General features: G+C 46.6%; 1 protein-coding gene across 1 annotated transcript in view; it reads right to left on the bottom strand.

Annotated features, from left to right (window-relative positions):
* The window catches only part of EXOC4 (exocyst complex component 4), a gene marked incomplete at its 3' end in the record, with an annotated part of 427,875 nt that overhangs the window by 294,971 nt on the left and 118,933 nt on the right, over positions 1-13,971 (bottom strand). The window contains exons 8-9 of the mRNA XM_080363326.1: positions 13,506-13,651; positions 8,325-8,413 (exon numbers count right to left, since the gene is read on the bottom strand). Coding sequence (XP_080219452.1) covers positions 8,325-8,413; positions 13,506-13,651 — 235 coding nt within the window. The remainder of the gene's footprint in view (positions 1-8,324; positions 8,414-13,505; positions 13,652-13,971) is intronic.

Below are 13,971 nucleotides of genomic sequence, written 5' to 3' on the forward strand. Positions count from 1 at the left end.
CCTCCTCTGACTGACAACATATTATCACACGCATCTCTGAAAGGTGCTGAACCGCATTTTCATTACCCGAAACGTCAAGATTGGTTCTCGTCAGCGGCGAACGCAGCTGGTTCCCCCCGGCAGCCCCTCAGTGAATCCAAATGGAACACGGCACCTACAAATAACCACGTTTTCCCCGGACCTGCCCTTACACGGTGCCCTTGTCATATCAGATAACATTTGCCTCCGCTGCTATTGCTTGGTGTCAAAATCTTAATTAGCAGACTTTCTCTTTGATTTCCATTAATTACTTCAAACCTTATGGTAAGAAATATTCAAGGCTTGAACTAAGGGTAGATAACAGCATATGGGAACGTAACACAAATCCACTCCCCAAACTTCAATTTAGATTGCAGGGATTTTTTTCCATTGATCACCTGGACAAGAAAAACTCCCCCAAAGGTTTTACTTATAAGAAATAAGGTTAAAAAAAATTCCAGTCTTATTACAACAGACCTTTGTTTCACAGCCCGATTTGCTAGAGCTGGACACAATAAGCCTTTAGTTTTGAGTCCAGACTCACTGAGACCAAGTTTGATCCTTTAAACTTGCAGAAACCAGGTAATTCTGAGCAGCAGTCACACCTGAACCATTCAGCTCAGGTACAAACCCCAAGTAAGATTCCTTGCAAACCTGGAGAAAAACACGTGGACAATATTAAGTGACATTCTATTAAGAAAAGTAACATTGCGCACAGTACGTAGCAAAAAAAGAAATATTATGCATTATATAAATAGTTGAACTACTGGCCAACTTTGAGTGTTGCATATTTAATCTACAAAAGACTTGCATGAAATTTTCACTCTGGAGTTTAAAACTGACATTTATAGAATGCTCTGCTACTTGCACCAAAAGAACGAAGCCACGCAAGGGTCCTGGGTATTGAAAAAATCATAGAACCCCAGAATGTCAGGGGTTGGAAGGGCCCTGGAAAGCTCATCCAGTGCAATCCCCCATGGAGCAGGAACACCCAGATGAGGTTACACAGGAAGGTGTCCAGGCGGGTTGGAATGTCTGCAGAGAAGGAGACTCCACAACCTCCCTGGGCAGCCTGGGCCAGGCTCTGCCACCCTCACCCCAAACAAGTTTCTTCTCAAATTTAAGTGGAACCTCTTGTGTTCCAGTTTGAACCCATTACCCCTTGTCCTATCATTGGTTGTCACCGAGAAGAGCCTGGCTCCATCCTCCTGACACTCACCCTTTAGATATCTGCAAACATTAATGAGGTCACTCCTCAGTCTCCTCTTGTCCAGCTCCAGAGCCCCAGCTCCCTCAGCCTTTCCTCACACGGGAGATGCTCCACTCCCTCCAGCATCTTGGTGGCTGCGCTGGACTCTCTCCAGTAGTTCCCTGTCCTGCTGGAACTGAGGGGCCACAACTGGACACAACATTCCAGGTGTGGTCTCCCCAGGGCAGGGCAGAGGGGCAGGAGAACCTCTCTGACCTACTGACCACCCCCTTCTAACCCACCCCAGGTCCCATTGGCTTCCTGGCCACAAGGGCCCAGTGCTGGCTCATGCTCACCCTGCTGTCCCCAGGACCCCCAGGTCCCTTTCACATCTAATGAATTAAAACTTCAATGCAAAGTGAGCTTATCCACATTTTTTCAAAGCAAAGAGAAGTGTAGTGCAGCACAGGGCTGCTCTGCACTGGAACTGCTTCTGTAACTACATTAAGAAATAAAGAACTTCTGCTGTTCCAGTTCAGCACACAAAACGCGTCCAGCGGTCGGGGAAACGCTGCTCTGGGACGTGAATTTCATTCTTAGTTCTATTAAGGACTTTCTCTGTGAAGCCACTTGACTTTCTTCTGCTTTCCTTGTCCAACCCGACCCGTCAGTGACAATTCGAGCACAAACTCACCTGCGAGATGCTGAAGTAACAGGATCAGAGAGGACACAATTCCTCAAAACAAAAAGGCACAAAGACAGCACATGAATATTTTCAACCCTCTTCCAGAGCAGAAAAGCCCAGTAGGCAGGAAGTTCTCAAGGGCGCCTCATTCAAAACACGCCTGTGCCCAACGAGTCCAAACCACTATGTATATATAGTTATACCATAAGGTATTCAGACCCAAACCAGTGCGATCTAACAAAAGAATGAAAGGTGGATCTTCCAATCCAAATAAAATCCTACCCCCCAAAGACACTGAGAAGTTTAACCAATGCTGAAGTGCACTGAGCTTCCAGGGTGAAAAAAATTAACAAATCCAAATTATACGAGATGCTGAGTCCATTATCACCCATGGGAACAACAGCTGATCGGGAACACTCCACATTTCATTCTTAAAAACAGCCCAAGTGTATAACACAAGAAAATCCGACCTTGCTCTGAACCGGCGGGGCCTGGACGCGCACAGATAACGGAGAAGCCCAATGTTATTTTCCATCCCGACCAATACCCTCATGGCTCTTCAGACTTTTCACAGCGTATTAAAAAAAACCACCATCCTTTCCCGTTTCTACTGATAAACTGAACTGAGGCCGCAGGTACCATGAGCACAATATACAGCTACATGAATTCCCCGTGGCCACAGCAGCCGGTGGATTCTGAAGGAGCCTGTAACCAACATGACCTTTGACAATGACCAAGAGCGAGCAGCTCCTGGCCAGACACCTCGTGCCCTCTGAGCTCTCCTACCTCAGGCCTTCAAATCCCAGTACACGAGGCCACCCACGCGTTAGGAAGATCACCCGTTCAGATTATGCACCTTCTGAAATAAGGATTATCATCCCCTGAGCTTTCCATTTTCAGTTACGGCTCCTTTTGCTTCTGTTGTGGATAGCATTGATTATTATTAATTGACTGGCATTTCAAGAATGCAGCTCCTGCCACTGCCTCTGCCCCAGAAAACATCGACACGTCAACCTCCTGGAAGAGAGACCTCGAGATGCTTGTGCGAGGAAACTGCGCTGGTAAAGCTCACGTAAAAACTCAACCTTTCAGGTGTAGCAGCCCTGAGGAGAAGGACTCAGGGTGTTGGTTGGTGAGAAGCTCAACAAGACCTGGCAATGGGAGCATCAATGGGCTGCATCAAAACCAGCGCAGAGAGCGTGTCAGGGAGGGGATCCTGCCCCTCTGCCCCACTCTGGTGAGACCCCCCTGCAGTGCTGGTCCAGCTTGGGGTCCTCAGCACAGGACACACATGGACCTGCTGGAGAGGGGCCAGAGGAGCCACAGGAATGATGCGAGGCTGGAACAGCTCTGCTGGGAGGACAGGCTGAGAGAGTTGGGGTGTTCAGCTGGAGAAGAGAAGCTCTGGGGAGACCTTAGTGCAGCCTTCCATACTTAAAAGGGGCTGAGAACAAAGATGGGGACAGACATTTGAGCAGGACCTGCTGTGACAGGACAAGGGGTGATGGTTTTAAACTAAAGGAGGGAGATTCAGGCTGGACATGGGGAAGAAATTGTTGGCCCTGAGGGTGGTGAGAGCCTGGCCCAGGTTGGCCAGAGAGGTGATGGATGGACCATCCCTGGAGACATCCCAGGCCAGGCTGGACGGGGCTCTGAGCAACCTGAGCTGGTGAAGATGTCCCTGCTCATGGCAGGGGGGGAACTGGGGGAGCTTTAAAGGTCCCTTCAACCCAAACTGCTGTATGACACACAATACACATATCATGCTCAGCACGACAAAATTAAAACTTGAGTTGGTGCTTTTCAAGAGCACCACCAGCACACAAATTCAGAAATCTAAACACGCATAGATACTATCCAGAACGGTAGTGGTCTTTCTTTTAATTTTTGCTTGAAATCCCATTTTACAGATGCCAATTACATTGAATTTAATGAAAAAACCCTCAGGTTCCCTGCAGACTTCTCTCCTGCCTCAGTGTGCAGCCCCAGTGACACCTCCCTACCACCAAGAGCAAGAAACCAGATTTTCCTTTTATTCCCAAGAAATCATTGGGAACTGAAGGCGGCAGTGGAATGAAATAAGGTGATTTATTCCACCAGCCAGTGACAAGCGGCCATCTCTGCAGTGAAATACAGCGACATTTTAGCCTGGTTTCCGATGAAAAGAAGAGTTATCTGATCTTCTGTCTGTCCCATCCTCACACCAATTGAACTTGTGAGCCAATTTCTGCCAAACGTGGCAGAAGCATAGATCTCAAAAGCAGTAAATTCTTCGAGGTTTTGTAACAATGGGATAAACACGTTGCCTCCATGGAAGGAACGAGGGGGATGAAGCAGCTTTAAAGACATGGTGAGAGGTGTGGATCATGAAGGAAGAAAAGGAATCACCTGAGATGAACAAGGCTTCAATCATTTCGCTGCTCATGGATGAACTTCTTTATTTTTAAAATATTCCCCTATTATTTAAGACTTTGTATAAAAAGAATATATTCAACAAAAGACAGGAAAGCTCCAAGAAGAAGAAATCACCTCTGCTATTGTACTTCTGACAACATCCTAGGGCACCATGTCTGTGTTAATCTAGGAGATATTTGAGTTATCTACTCACCTTTTTTTCCTCCACCCTCTTTTTAATTACAATGGTAAGCAACTTGTGTGTTCAACTTCAAGGGAAAAAAATAAATGGCCTAAGTCTTCCTCCTCTGATTTAGTGGAATAAGACAGAAGAATCACAGAATCACGGAATATCAGGGATTGGAAGGGCCCTGGAAAGCTCATCCAGTGCAATCCCCCCATGGAGCAGGAACACCCAGATGAGGTTACACAGGAAGGTGTCCAGGCGGGTTGGAATGTCTGCACAGAAGGAGACTCCACAACCTCCCTGGGCAGCCTGGGCCAGGCTCTGCCACCCTCACCCCAAACAAGTTTCTTCTCAAATTTAAGTGGAACCTCTTGTGTTCCAGTTTGAACCCATTACCCCTTGTCCTATCATTGGTTGTCACCGAGAAGAGCCTGGCTCCATCCTCGTGACACTCACTCTTTACATATCTGTAAACATTAATGAGGTCCCCCCTCAGTGTCCTCTTGTCCAGCTCCAGAGCCCCAGCTCCCTCAGCCTTTCCTCACACGGGAGATGCTCCACTCCCTTCAGCATCTTGGTGGCTGCGCTGGACTCTCTCCAGCAGTTCCCTGTCCTGCTGGAACTGAGGGGCCACAACTGGACACAAGATTCCAGGTGTGGTCTCCCCAGGGCAGAGTAGAGGGGCAGGAGAACCTCTCTGACCTACTGACCACCCCCTTCTAACCCACCCCAGGTACCATTGGCTTCCTGGTCACAAGGGCCCAGTGCTGGCTCATGGTCACCCTGCTGTCCCCAGGACCTCCAGGTCCCTTTCCCCTACACTGCTCTCTATAAAAGGTCATTCCCCAGCTTATACTGGAACCTGGAATCCTTCCATCTCTAAATGACTTACAACAGGTCCCCTCTCCCACTGAGGGACAATGTGTGCACTCAGTCCAAATGAAAGAGGTTAATGACAAAGCATTCCTCTGATCTTCAGACATTAAGGCTATTTAAATTAAATTCTTTTTTCAAAAAAGTTGGCATGAACCAAACTTTTATAAGTTGGTTTTTTTTAATCCATATGTTTCTTTGAAGATCTTATTCAGGAAAAATATTTCCTAACAAGCCACCCTCCCCCTGCAGCCACTGAAAAATGGTCCCTGTAGATCCAGCTGTCAGGACAAGCAACTGTGGGGCATTCACATAAGAAACAGTGTCACCTGCCTGCAGTACCGTAACCTGACTGAACATTAATTTGTATTTCTCTTTAAAAAGGAGGAAAAAAGAAATATAGCAAAATGCAGATCTTGCTGTGGTCTGGGATTTGAGAAGATTAATGACCTACCTAAAAGGGAACAGCAGTTTATAATAGCAAGAGAAGATTGGACATTTTTAACACAAAGGTTTAAAGGGAAACTTCTCTTGATGGTTACACTGCAAAGATTCCTCAGCAAAGTCACCCCATCTATTGTCCATATTGACTCCCTACGTTGACTTTTTGTCACCTATTGCGTCACATTCAAGCTCTTCCAATTCATTCAGAAAGGGCAATATAATCTTGTCCCCATCCACACTCATTGCTGTATTTTGTTCTTTATTTCTTTGTCAGCTCGTAGGTTTTGTTTTCTCCAACCCCTCAGCTGGATTCTGAGCAGCTTTTCCGTATCTCCCTCTCCTGAAAAGCTCACAACCTCCCACTCGTGACAAGTGGTGCCTCCAGATTCATCTTGTATCAATACAGAGTCACTCTTAGATCTTTCAAAGCAACAACTGGGCAGGTCAGGGTGTGGAGGCAACTGGGAATGACAGAAGGCAACAGGAACCATCCCAAACAGACATGAAATTTTGGAGGCAAGTGGCAGAGGTTCCCTGATGGTCCCACTGGTGCTCTGAACTTAGTGTTCAACAGCGTCAAAATTCGTGGCTTTGAATCCATGTGGTTTGTAGTACAGAGCTGTGGAGAAGCCCTTGTGGTCAAGAAGGTCAATGGTACCTGGGGTGCGTTAGGAAAAGTGTGACCAGCAGTTCAGGGAGGTTGTTCCTCCCCCTCTGCTCTGCCCTGGGGAGGCCACATCTGGAGTTCTGGGTCCAGTTCTGGGCTCCCCAGTTTAAGAAGGACAAGGAATTACTGGAGGAGTCCAGTGGTGGGACAAAAAGATGCTGAGGGGTCTGGAGCATCTTTGTGATGAGGAGACACTGAGAGAGCTGGGGCTGTTCAGCTGGAGAAAAGAAGCTGAGAGGGGATCTCATCACTGGTTATAAATATCTCCAGGGTGGGTGTCAGAGGATGGACCAGACTCTGTTCAGTGGTGCCCAACGACAGCATGAGGGGCAACGGGCACAGACTGAAGCACAGGACGGTCCATCTGAGCATGAGGAGAAACTTCTTTCCTTTGAGGTGCCAGAGCCTGGCCCAGGCTGCCCAGAGAGGTTGTGGAGTCTCCTTCTCTGAGACATTCAAACCCCCTGGGATCCTGTGTGATCTGCTCTGGTGACCCTGGATGAGCAGGTGGGTTGGACTAGATGATCTCCAGAGGTCCCTTCCAACCCCAACCACTCTGTGATTCTGTGAGAAGTAACTAATTAAATCCTACTGCCCATTGGCATAAGAAAATGATGGTGCTATAAAACAGCGTCCACTTCACAAGATCCTCTTTCAGTTGATCCTGGACACAAGAGCATGTTACAGATTTTGAAGGTGAGAACCTGACTCTCAACAGATAAAGAACTGTAAGCCAAACACCTTCCAAGTGTGTGTAAGCAGTGATACCACAATTTAGAAGATGGGTATCTCCACTTTATTTTACTCCTGCATACTGTCATATCACAGTGTGGGCAACTACCAGCTTTGGTACATCATAATTTCAGAGTCTTCCTTCACAGTCCACCCAGAAATAGCTGAATATTCACCACAGAATGAATCATCATATCCTTAATCATTAATACTAAGATCATCTCTGTAGATTCACCTAAATGAAGCAATCTGTCCACAAGGACACTGTGTGTCTCCAGGCTTCTTTTCAAACCGTTGTGCGTTTAACTTGCCACTCAGGACAATTAAGTTATAAATGGAGGGAAGAAACACTAAGCCATCTCAAAATTCTCTTGTAAATTATGTAACACCCTCAATTAAAAGCCAACCAAAAATTACCCTGAGTAAGATTTAAAGGAGAAATTCTACACTTGCCCAGCATCGTAATATCTGAAGAGTACCTATTATTTTCTTATGATTATCCCAGTAAGAAACTAGAATAGATGATACGCGAGAATTTACTCATTCTCTATATTATGACAGCTTGAAGATCTTCCCTTGATTTTGCTCCCAAAACTAACATTTGCATGAATTAGAACATTCAGGAAAACAAATGAAATGGTGCCATGCTCAGAGAACACTTGTCTGTGTGTCTGCAGCACTGGCCACAAACAACAGAAACCAGCAAGAACCAAATTCACCATTTTCAAACACTCCGCGACTCTACAAGTGTTGTACAAAGGAAAGAATTGGTCACTTTAGTCCATACAACAGAACCTTATAACTTCAAATACGAGACGACTGAGCTCAGCTCCCAAAGCAATGCAAGTTAATTATCACATTCAAAAGCAATGCTCATGGTGAGATTTTTTGCATTTCATCCACTGGTTTATGAGTATTTTTAAGATCTAGACCTCTAGCTGAAAATGAAGAGGGAATAAAGATAAATCCTGCTGCTTCACAACATAATAAGAATAAATAAACTGAGTTTAACAACTGAAGAGCTTTGCAGCCTGTGTGGCAAAGCAGAGAGGTATTAATACCCTGATGTGTAGCATGGACAGGATATTCAAGTTCCTGCAAAACAGAATGATCTAAACATGATGGATTTTCCCACCTTGAAGTTCTCCACTTCTGCTGTACAGCTCCCTTCTCTGCTCACGCAAATAGGCGCTCATGCTAATGGCATGCGAGGAGGACTCGAACCTGCAATGAGAACCAAAAGTAAATCCAGTCAGTTTGCCATCCATAGCAGTACTAGTCAGTTCCAGATAAAAAGGATCTTAGACATGGCACTTAGTGCCATGATCTAGTCAATGGACTGGAGTTGGACCAAGGGTTGGACTTGATGATCTCTGAGGTCTCTTCCAACCCAGTCGATTCTGTGATTTCCTGAATGTCAGAGCAAAATTATCAAAGTGGACAAAAGCACATTTTTCCTACAAAACTCCATGACTGATGCACCACGTTCTGCATCCCCAATGAACACAGCTCTGCCAGCAACTGCTGTATCAACTGGGAGCACCCAGTAGGAATGGCCCCAAAAAACAGTAAAACCCAAAGCAAAGCCATAGGTTTGAACCACCTAAATTGACATATACATAAAAATTAAACACTAACATTCTCCTGGACACCAGGGAGTAATAAGTTATTTATCATGTAGCTCCATCACTGTACAAAAATAAATCTGAGCGGTGGAGGCATATTTTCCAGCTCCTGTCACCCCATAAACATGATTTTTGCCATTGACAGTGAAAGAGCACAAGCTCTGAGCTGCCACTGGGGAGCATCGGGACAGCTCTGGGTGCCCTGAGCTGGGTGTCCCTGTGGTCACAAGTGTCCCGTGGCCAAAGGTTTCTGGTCCAACCTGCCTGAGCTCAGCGCTGGGGACACCCCACGAGGCCAATGGCCCTTTGAGCACCCGGGATGGATGGGCAGCTCTGCCACCAGCGCTGGGGACCAGGGGAATAGAGGAGGTGATGGGGACAAAGCATCTTCAAACAGCCAAAGTGGACACAAGATGTAGAGGGAAACCATCTCTCACCAACATCAAACTCAAGATGTTGATGATTTGCTGTAACATCCCCTGTCTCCTCCTCAACTCTCCTGCTAAGGAAAACTGGATCAGACCCAGTGCTGGAAACACCAGCATCCCATCAGAGAACAGGGACAAGCAGTGGAGCAGTGTTAAGGTTATTATAATACTATTAATGAGGCTTTACTGCCCCAATTTGGACTGTGAATGTCGGTGTGGCCGGATGCAAACCCCCCTCTATCCTCCTCCCTCCTTCAGTAGCTGCTGGGTGCCTGTGGCCAGTGTGGGGGATGTTTGGAGGCTTCAGGGGCACCCCACAGGTGGGGGTGCAGAGAAGCTTCTGGAATGCCTACAGTCAGATCTGATCAGCCTATATAAAAACAGGACTCTCGTCGAGACTGCGCCCATTGTCGCGGGTCTCTCGGAGCGTGAGCGAGATGCTGCCACCAAGAGCACCCCTGGGATGGAGACCCCGCTTGCCTCGCCGTCACGGCTGTGAGTAAAACTTCTCGGAGGATTGTGAGTGTATTTATACTTTCCGTGCGCATTTGCACGTGTAACTTTCCGTGCTCAATATGAGCACATGTAAAATTAATCCTCGCATAATCCCAGGTGTATTTTCCTCCCGTGCTTCCACATAAGCACATGTAATATTCCATGCACATTTGCACGTTTAAGTAAAGTAACTCTCGCAGGATTGTGGGTTTATTATAAATTTACCCTCGCAGAATCGCGAGTGTACACTTCCCGTACTCACTACGAGTACGTGTATCTCTTTAAAATAATCCCACACCGTGTTCAGGCAAGTGTGGACTTCTCCGGGACTCAGGGCCGGCTCCGGCATTGTTTTGGGTGAAGACACATGCTTGAACTCTGTGGACCGCCTGTTGTCTTAGTTGCTGCCCCCTAATAAATTTCCTCAACTGATATCCGAACCTGTATTTAAGTCACTTTTGGAGTGCTAAAACCCTGTTTCTCACCGGTTTAATACAACTTGTTTTGGACCCTGTTGTCCCTTAAACTAACCTCGGGGTGCCTCCGTGACAGTCGGTATTAACGCAATTGAACTAAGAACCATATATCAGAATACAACAAACACATAAAACATGAAAAGAACAGGAACTTCTTGGCTCCATATTTATGATGTCCTCCCTTTCCCCCCCTAATGAGATATGAAGGGCAACACTATGGCCATGGCTCACAGCTCTTCTCCGAGCATCAAAACCAGAAGCTTCAGGTCAAGGGAAAGCACAACAAACCTCAGTGTCCTCCTTGAGACGGCAACTCGGATGATTCCTCAAAGCCCTGCAGTGGGTTTTGCTGAAGGATCTCATCATATTTGCTTCTTTCCCACATCCATCCAGTCTCTCTCCCTCTATCTCTCCTCCTCTGCTCTTCTCCCACACTCCTATTCCCACTGAACTCCTCTACTCTTGTAGCTCCTTTCCTGATGCTGATCCTCCCACAGCAAAGCTTTCAAAATATGTTTACACAGAATTAGATATAATTACAGCCAAGCCTGAGACTAATGCACGGGGTGTTCAACATCTGCGTGTACAATTCACTCCTTTCCCACCAACGTCCAATTCCCACGGTGAAAATCTGATCTGTAGGGAGATGGCAACCTGAATGAGCACTTGGCTACCTTGTGGATGAGGAGAAAGCCAGGTTTGTGATTGCACAATCACTTCGGTTGCAAAAGATGCTTAAGAATCATCCAGTCCAACCATTAATCCAAAACTAAACCATGTCCCTAAGAACATCATCTACATGTCTGTTCAGCCCTCCAGGGATGGTGACTCCAGCACTGCCCTGGGCAGCCTGTTCCAATGCCCTTTCCAGGAAAAAATCATTCTGAAATGTTCATTTTTTTAAGCCTACAATTAAAACAAATAAGTCCATCCTGACTTTTCTTCCCCTAGAGACTTATAGTCATTTTAAAAATAGGGAAACAAAAGCCAGCTACTGATTTCCAGACAGCAGGACGCAATTGAGGAGTCCTCATTCTTCCCGTTATTTCTACAACACGCAATTAGGAAAAATACTGGTAATTACAAAATGAGCTGATAGCAAACTATCCCAGGATAGGGCACTAACACCTGCATCCACCTGGGAGTGAAACGCGAGGGGGAGCCCGGCACTAAGAGGCTTCTGAAGTGAGGAATTAAATGCGGATATTCTGATGACACGCGGACGGCTCCCCCGATTCGGACAGAGCTGATGGGAAGGCAAGAAAAAAGAGCCTAAAGATGGGAGAGGAGACAAGAATAACGCTCCATCAAAGGTACATCTCTCAGCGGGCTGAGAAATTCCATTTCAACGGAGATTTCCGTAGATACAGTGACAGCTGACAGGAGACAGATAACCAAATAAGAGCTCCCAATAAATGTTGCTGTCAGCGCGGTGCCGGCAATGACTTGGTGACAAGCCAGTGAGTGGTAAGAGACATTCTGCTCCTACGAGGTTACGCACCTTCGCTTTGAACAATTACACCCATCTTCACTCTCTGCTGACAAACTAATACACTGCTGTAGGTGCATCAGAGCATCCTTACTCCTCCAACTTAAATGGTCCGAGTACACCCAAGAAACGACACCGTATGAAAAGGTGAGCAGCCTTATTTTGCTCCAATACACATCTGCGAGTCAAGATTAAATTCAAAGAGTGGAATTCTCAAGCCAAACAGTCATAAGAGTGTTAAAACAAACAAACAAAAAGGGAAGGGATGAATTGACCATGGGTTGACAGGGGCAGGATGCACCTCCGAAATCCTCCAGGCAACAGTTAAGCTCCTAATAACAGAATATTATACCCAGACAGCTCATCCTGTGAGAGGGAGACATGGCAGTGGAGAACACTTTGATTTCTAACAGGAGCCTTAGGTACTACAAGAATATCAGCACCAGATACGCATGGGAGTTCTGGAAAATGGATAAATAAGTTTTAGCTGAAAAAACAAGGCTGTAAAGAAGATGCAGAACATGAAGCTCCCACTTGCCGCCAACAGCCCATCACTCCCAGCCTTTCTGATTATTGAAGCTCCTGCATTAATTCCCCGCTATATAAAGATCTACCTCTGATCACAGATGAGGGCTTCTTTATTAAAAACACCCAGACTTCATGGATCCCCATCTCCAGCGAATACAGAATGACAACATGAGATCATTTCCAATCGCTCCCCCTCCAGCAAATATTCCACTAGGATTTGTACTTCTTTTAACTACTACTCTGGATTGCAAAGCATCAATAAGGTTTCTCACCGCTCAGATGGGTAGTGAAGGACAACACAAGCCCTGCAGCAACTTCTGGTCCACAGGGGTGGCTGAGGATGCTCAGACACTGTTCCTGCTGCAGCTGAGCGTGGTGAAAAGGTTAAAGCCCGAAGCTGTGGGTGTTCCCACCACAGCTCTGCCATTCCCTCCAGCCTACCATGAAACCTGTTCCTTCCCTCACCAACTGCTTTGGAACAACCTCATTGTAAAACAACAATTTTGAACAACCTTATTGCAACTGCCTGAAAGGAGCTTGGAGCCAGGGGGGTCGGGCTCTGCTCCCCAGGAACAAGCGCCAGGAGCAGAGGAAACGGCCTCAAGTTGCACCAGGGGAGGTTGAGGTTGGATGTGGGGAACAATTTCTTCCCCAAAGGGCTGTGGGGCATTGGAACAGGCTGCCCAGGTGGAGTCACCAGCCCTGGAGGGTTGGACAGACATAGAGATGTAACAACAAGACCATCTCTCCTAACAGTGCAGCTCAGCAACGATTCCTTCTCATTTTTTATTCTTGCACATCAAATTTGTTCCCCCAAATCCTTCCCTTGACCACCCAGCCTCTAATCCTCTGTCTTATGCTCTCCTCCCTACCACTTAATTCATTGAACTCTTATTCAGAGTTAGTGAGAGGATTAACCGCTTAGTCTATCTAGTAATTATACATTTATCTTAATTCTCTTTGTCCAGTCCCCTTTATCACTCTCTGTAACAGGTCCTGAATTTACCACGGACAAAGATAGGCAGAATGTATCACTGCACGCTTTGAGCAGCGGGTATAATGGGATCCCATTCCCGAGACGAGCCCCAGAACAAGCTACACTTTAAAAACCAGCGATGAATCCATCACAGAGACCTTCCCAAGGCTCCACCTTTGGGCATTAAATCTCCATCTCGAAACTCACGCTGTGAAACGGAGATGAGCAGCCAGCGCCTTGTGGTGCTTGAGGCACCACAGCCAGCTTAGGCGCAGCTTTAACACCAGCCCAGTACTTACTTGAACAAAGGGTTTTTAGGTCTCTGCGGTTTCTTCTTGGCGAAGAACGCTGCGAATTCTCTCCCCGAGCTGGCGTAGCTGAGCTGGGCCGACGGCTCCGAGGCCGTGCGGGTGTTCTTCATGTCCAGATATTCGGTCAGCAGCATCTGCCAACAGAACAAAGGGGAGCTCAGCATTGGGAATAAAACAGCATCATAGCGTAACTTGAACGTTTAGGATCTTTAGGCACTCCGTAGGGCTGCAAACTAATAAAAGACTCAGCAATTCTAACAGAAACCTTGCTTTATTTTCAGAAATGTTATCTTAGAGTCTCTACTTTGCTAAAGCTTATTTTGCATTATTTGACCAACTCAATCCGGTACCAAAGGCACTTGTCACAAATCCCCGCTGTCCCAATATCAGCAGGGAGAGAGTGGGTGGGTTATCGGCTCGATTTTACACACCGATTACGCACCACAGCACTTCA

This window comes from Nesoenas mayeri (genome assembly GCF_963082525.1).
Source record: "Nesoenas mayeri genome assembly, chromosome: 1".
Taxonomy (NCBI): Eukaryota; Metazoa; Chordata; class Aves; order Columbiformes; family Columbidae; genus Nesoenas; species Nesoenas mayeri.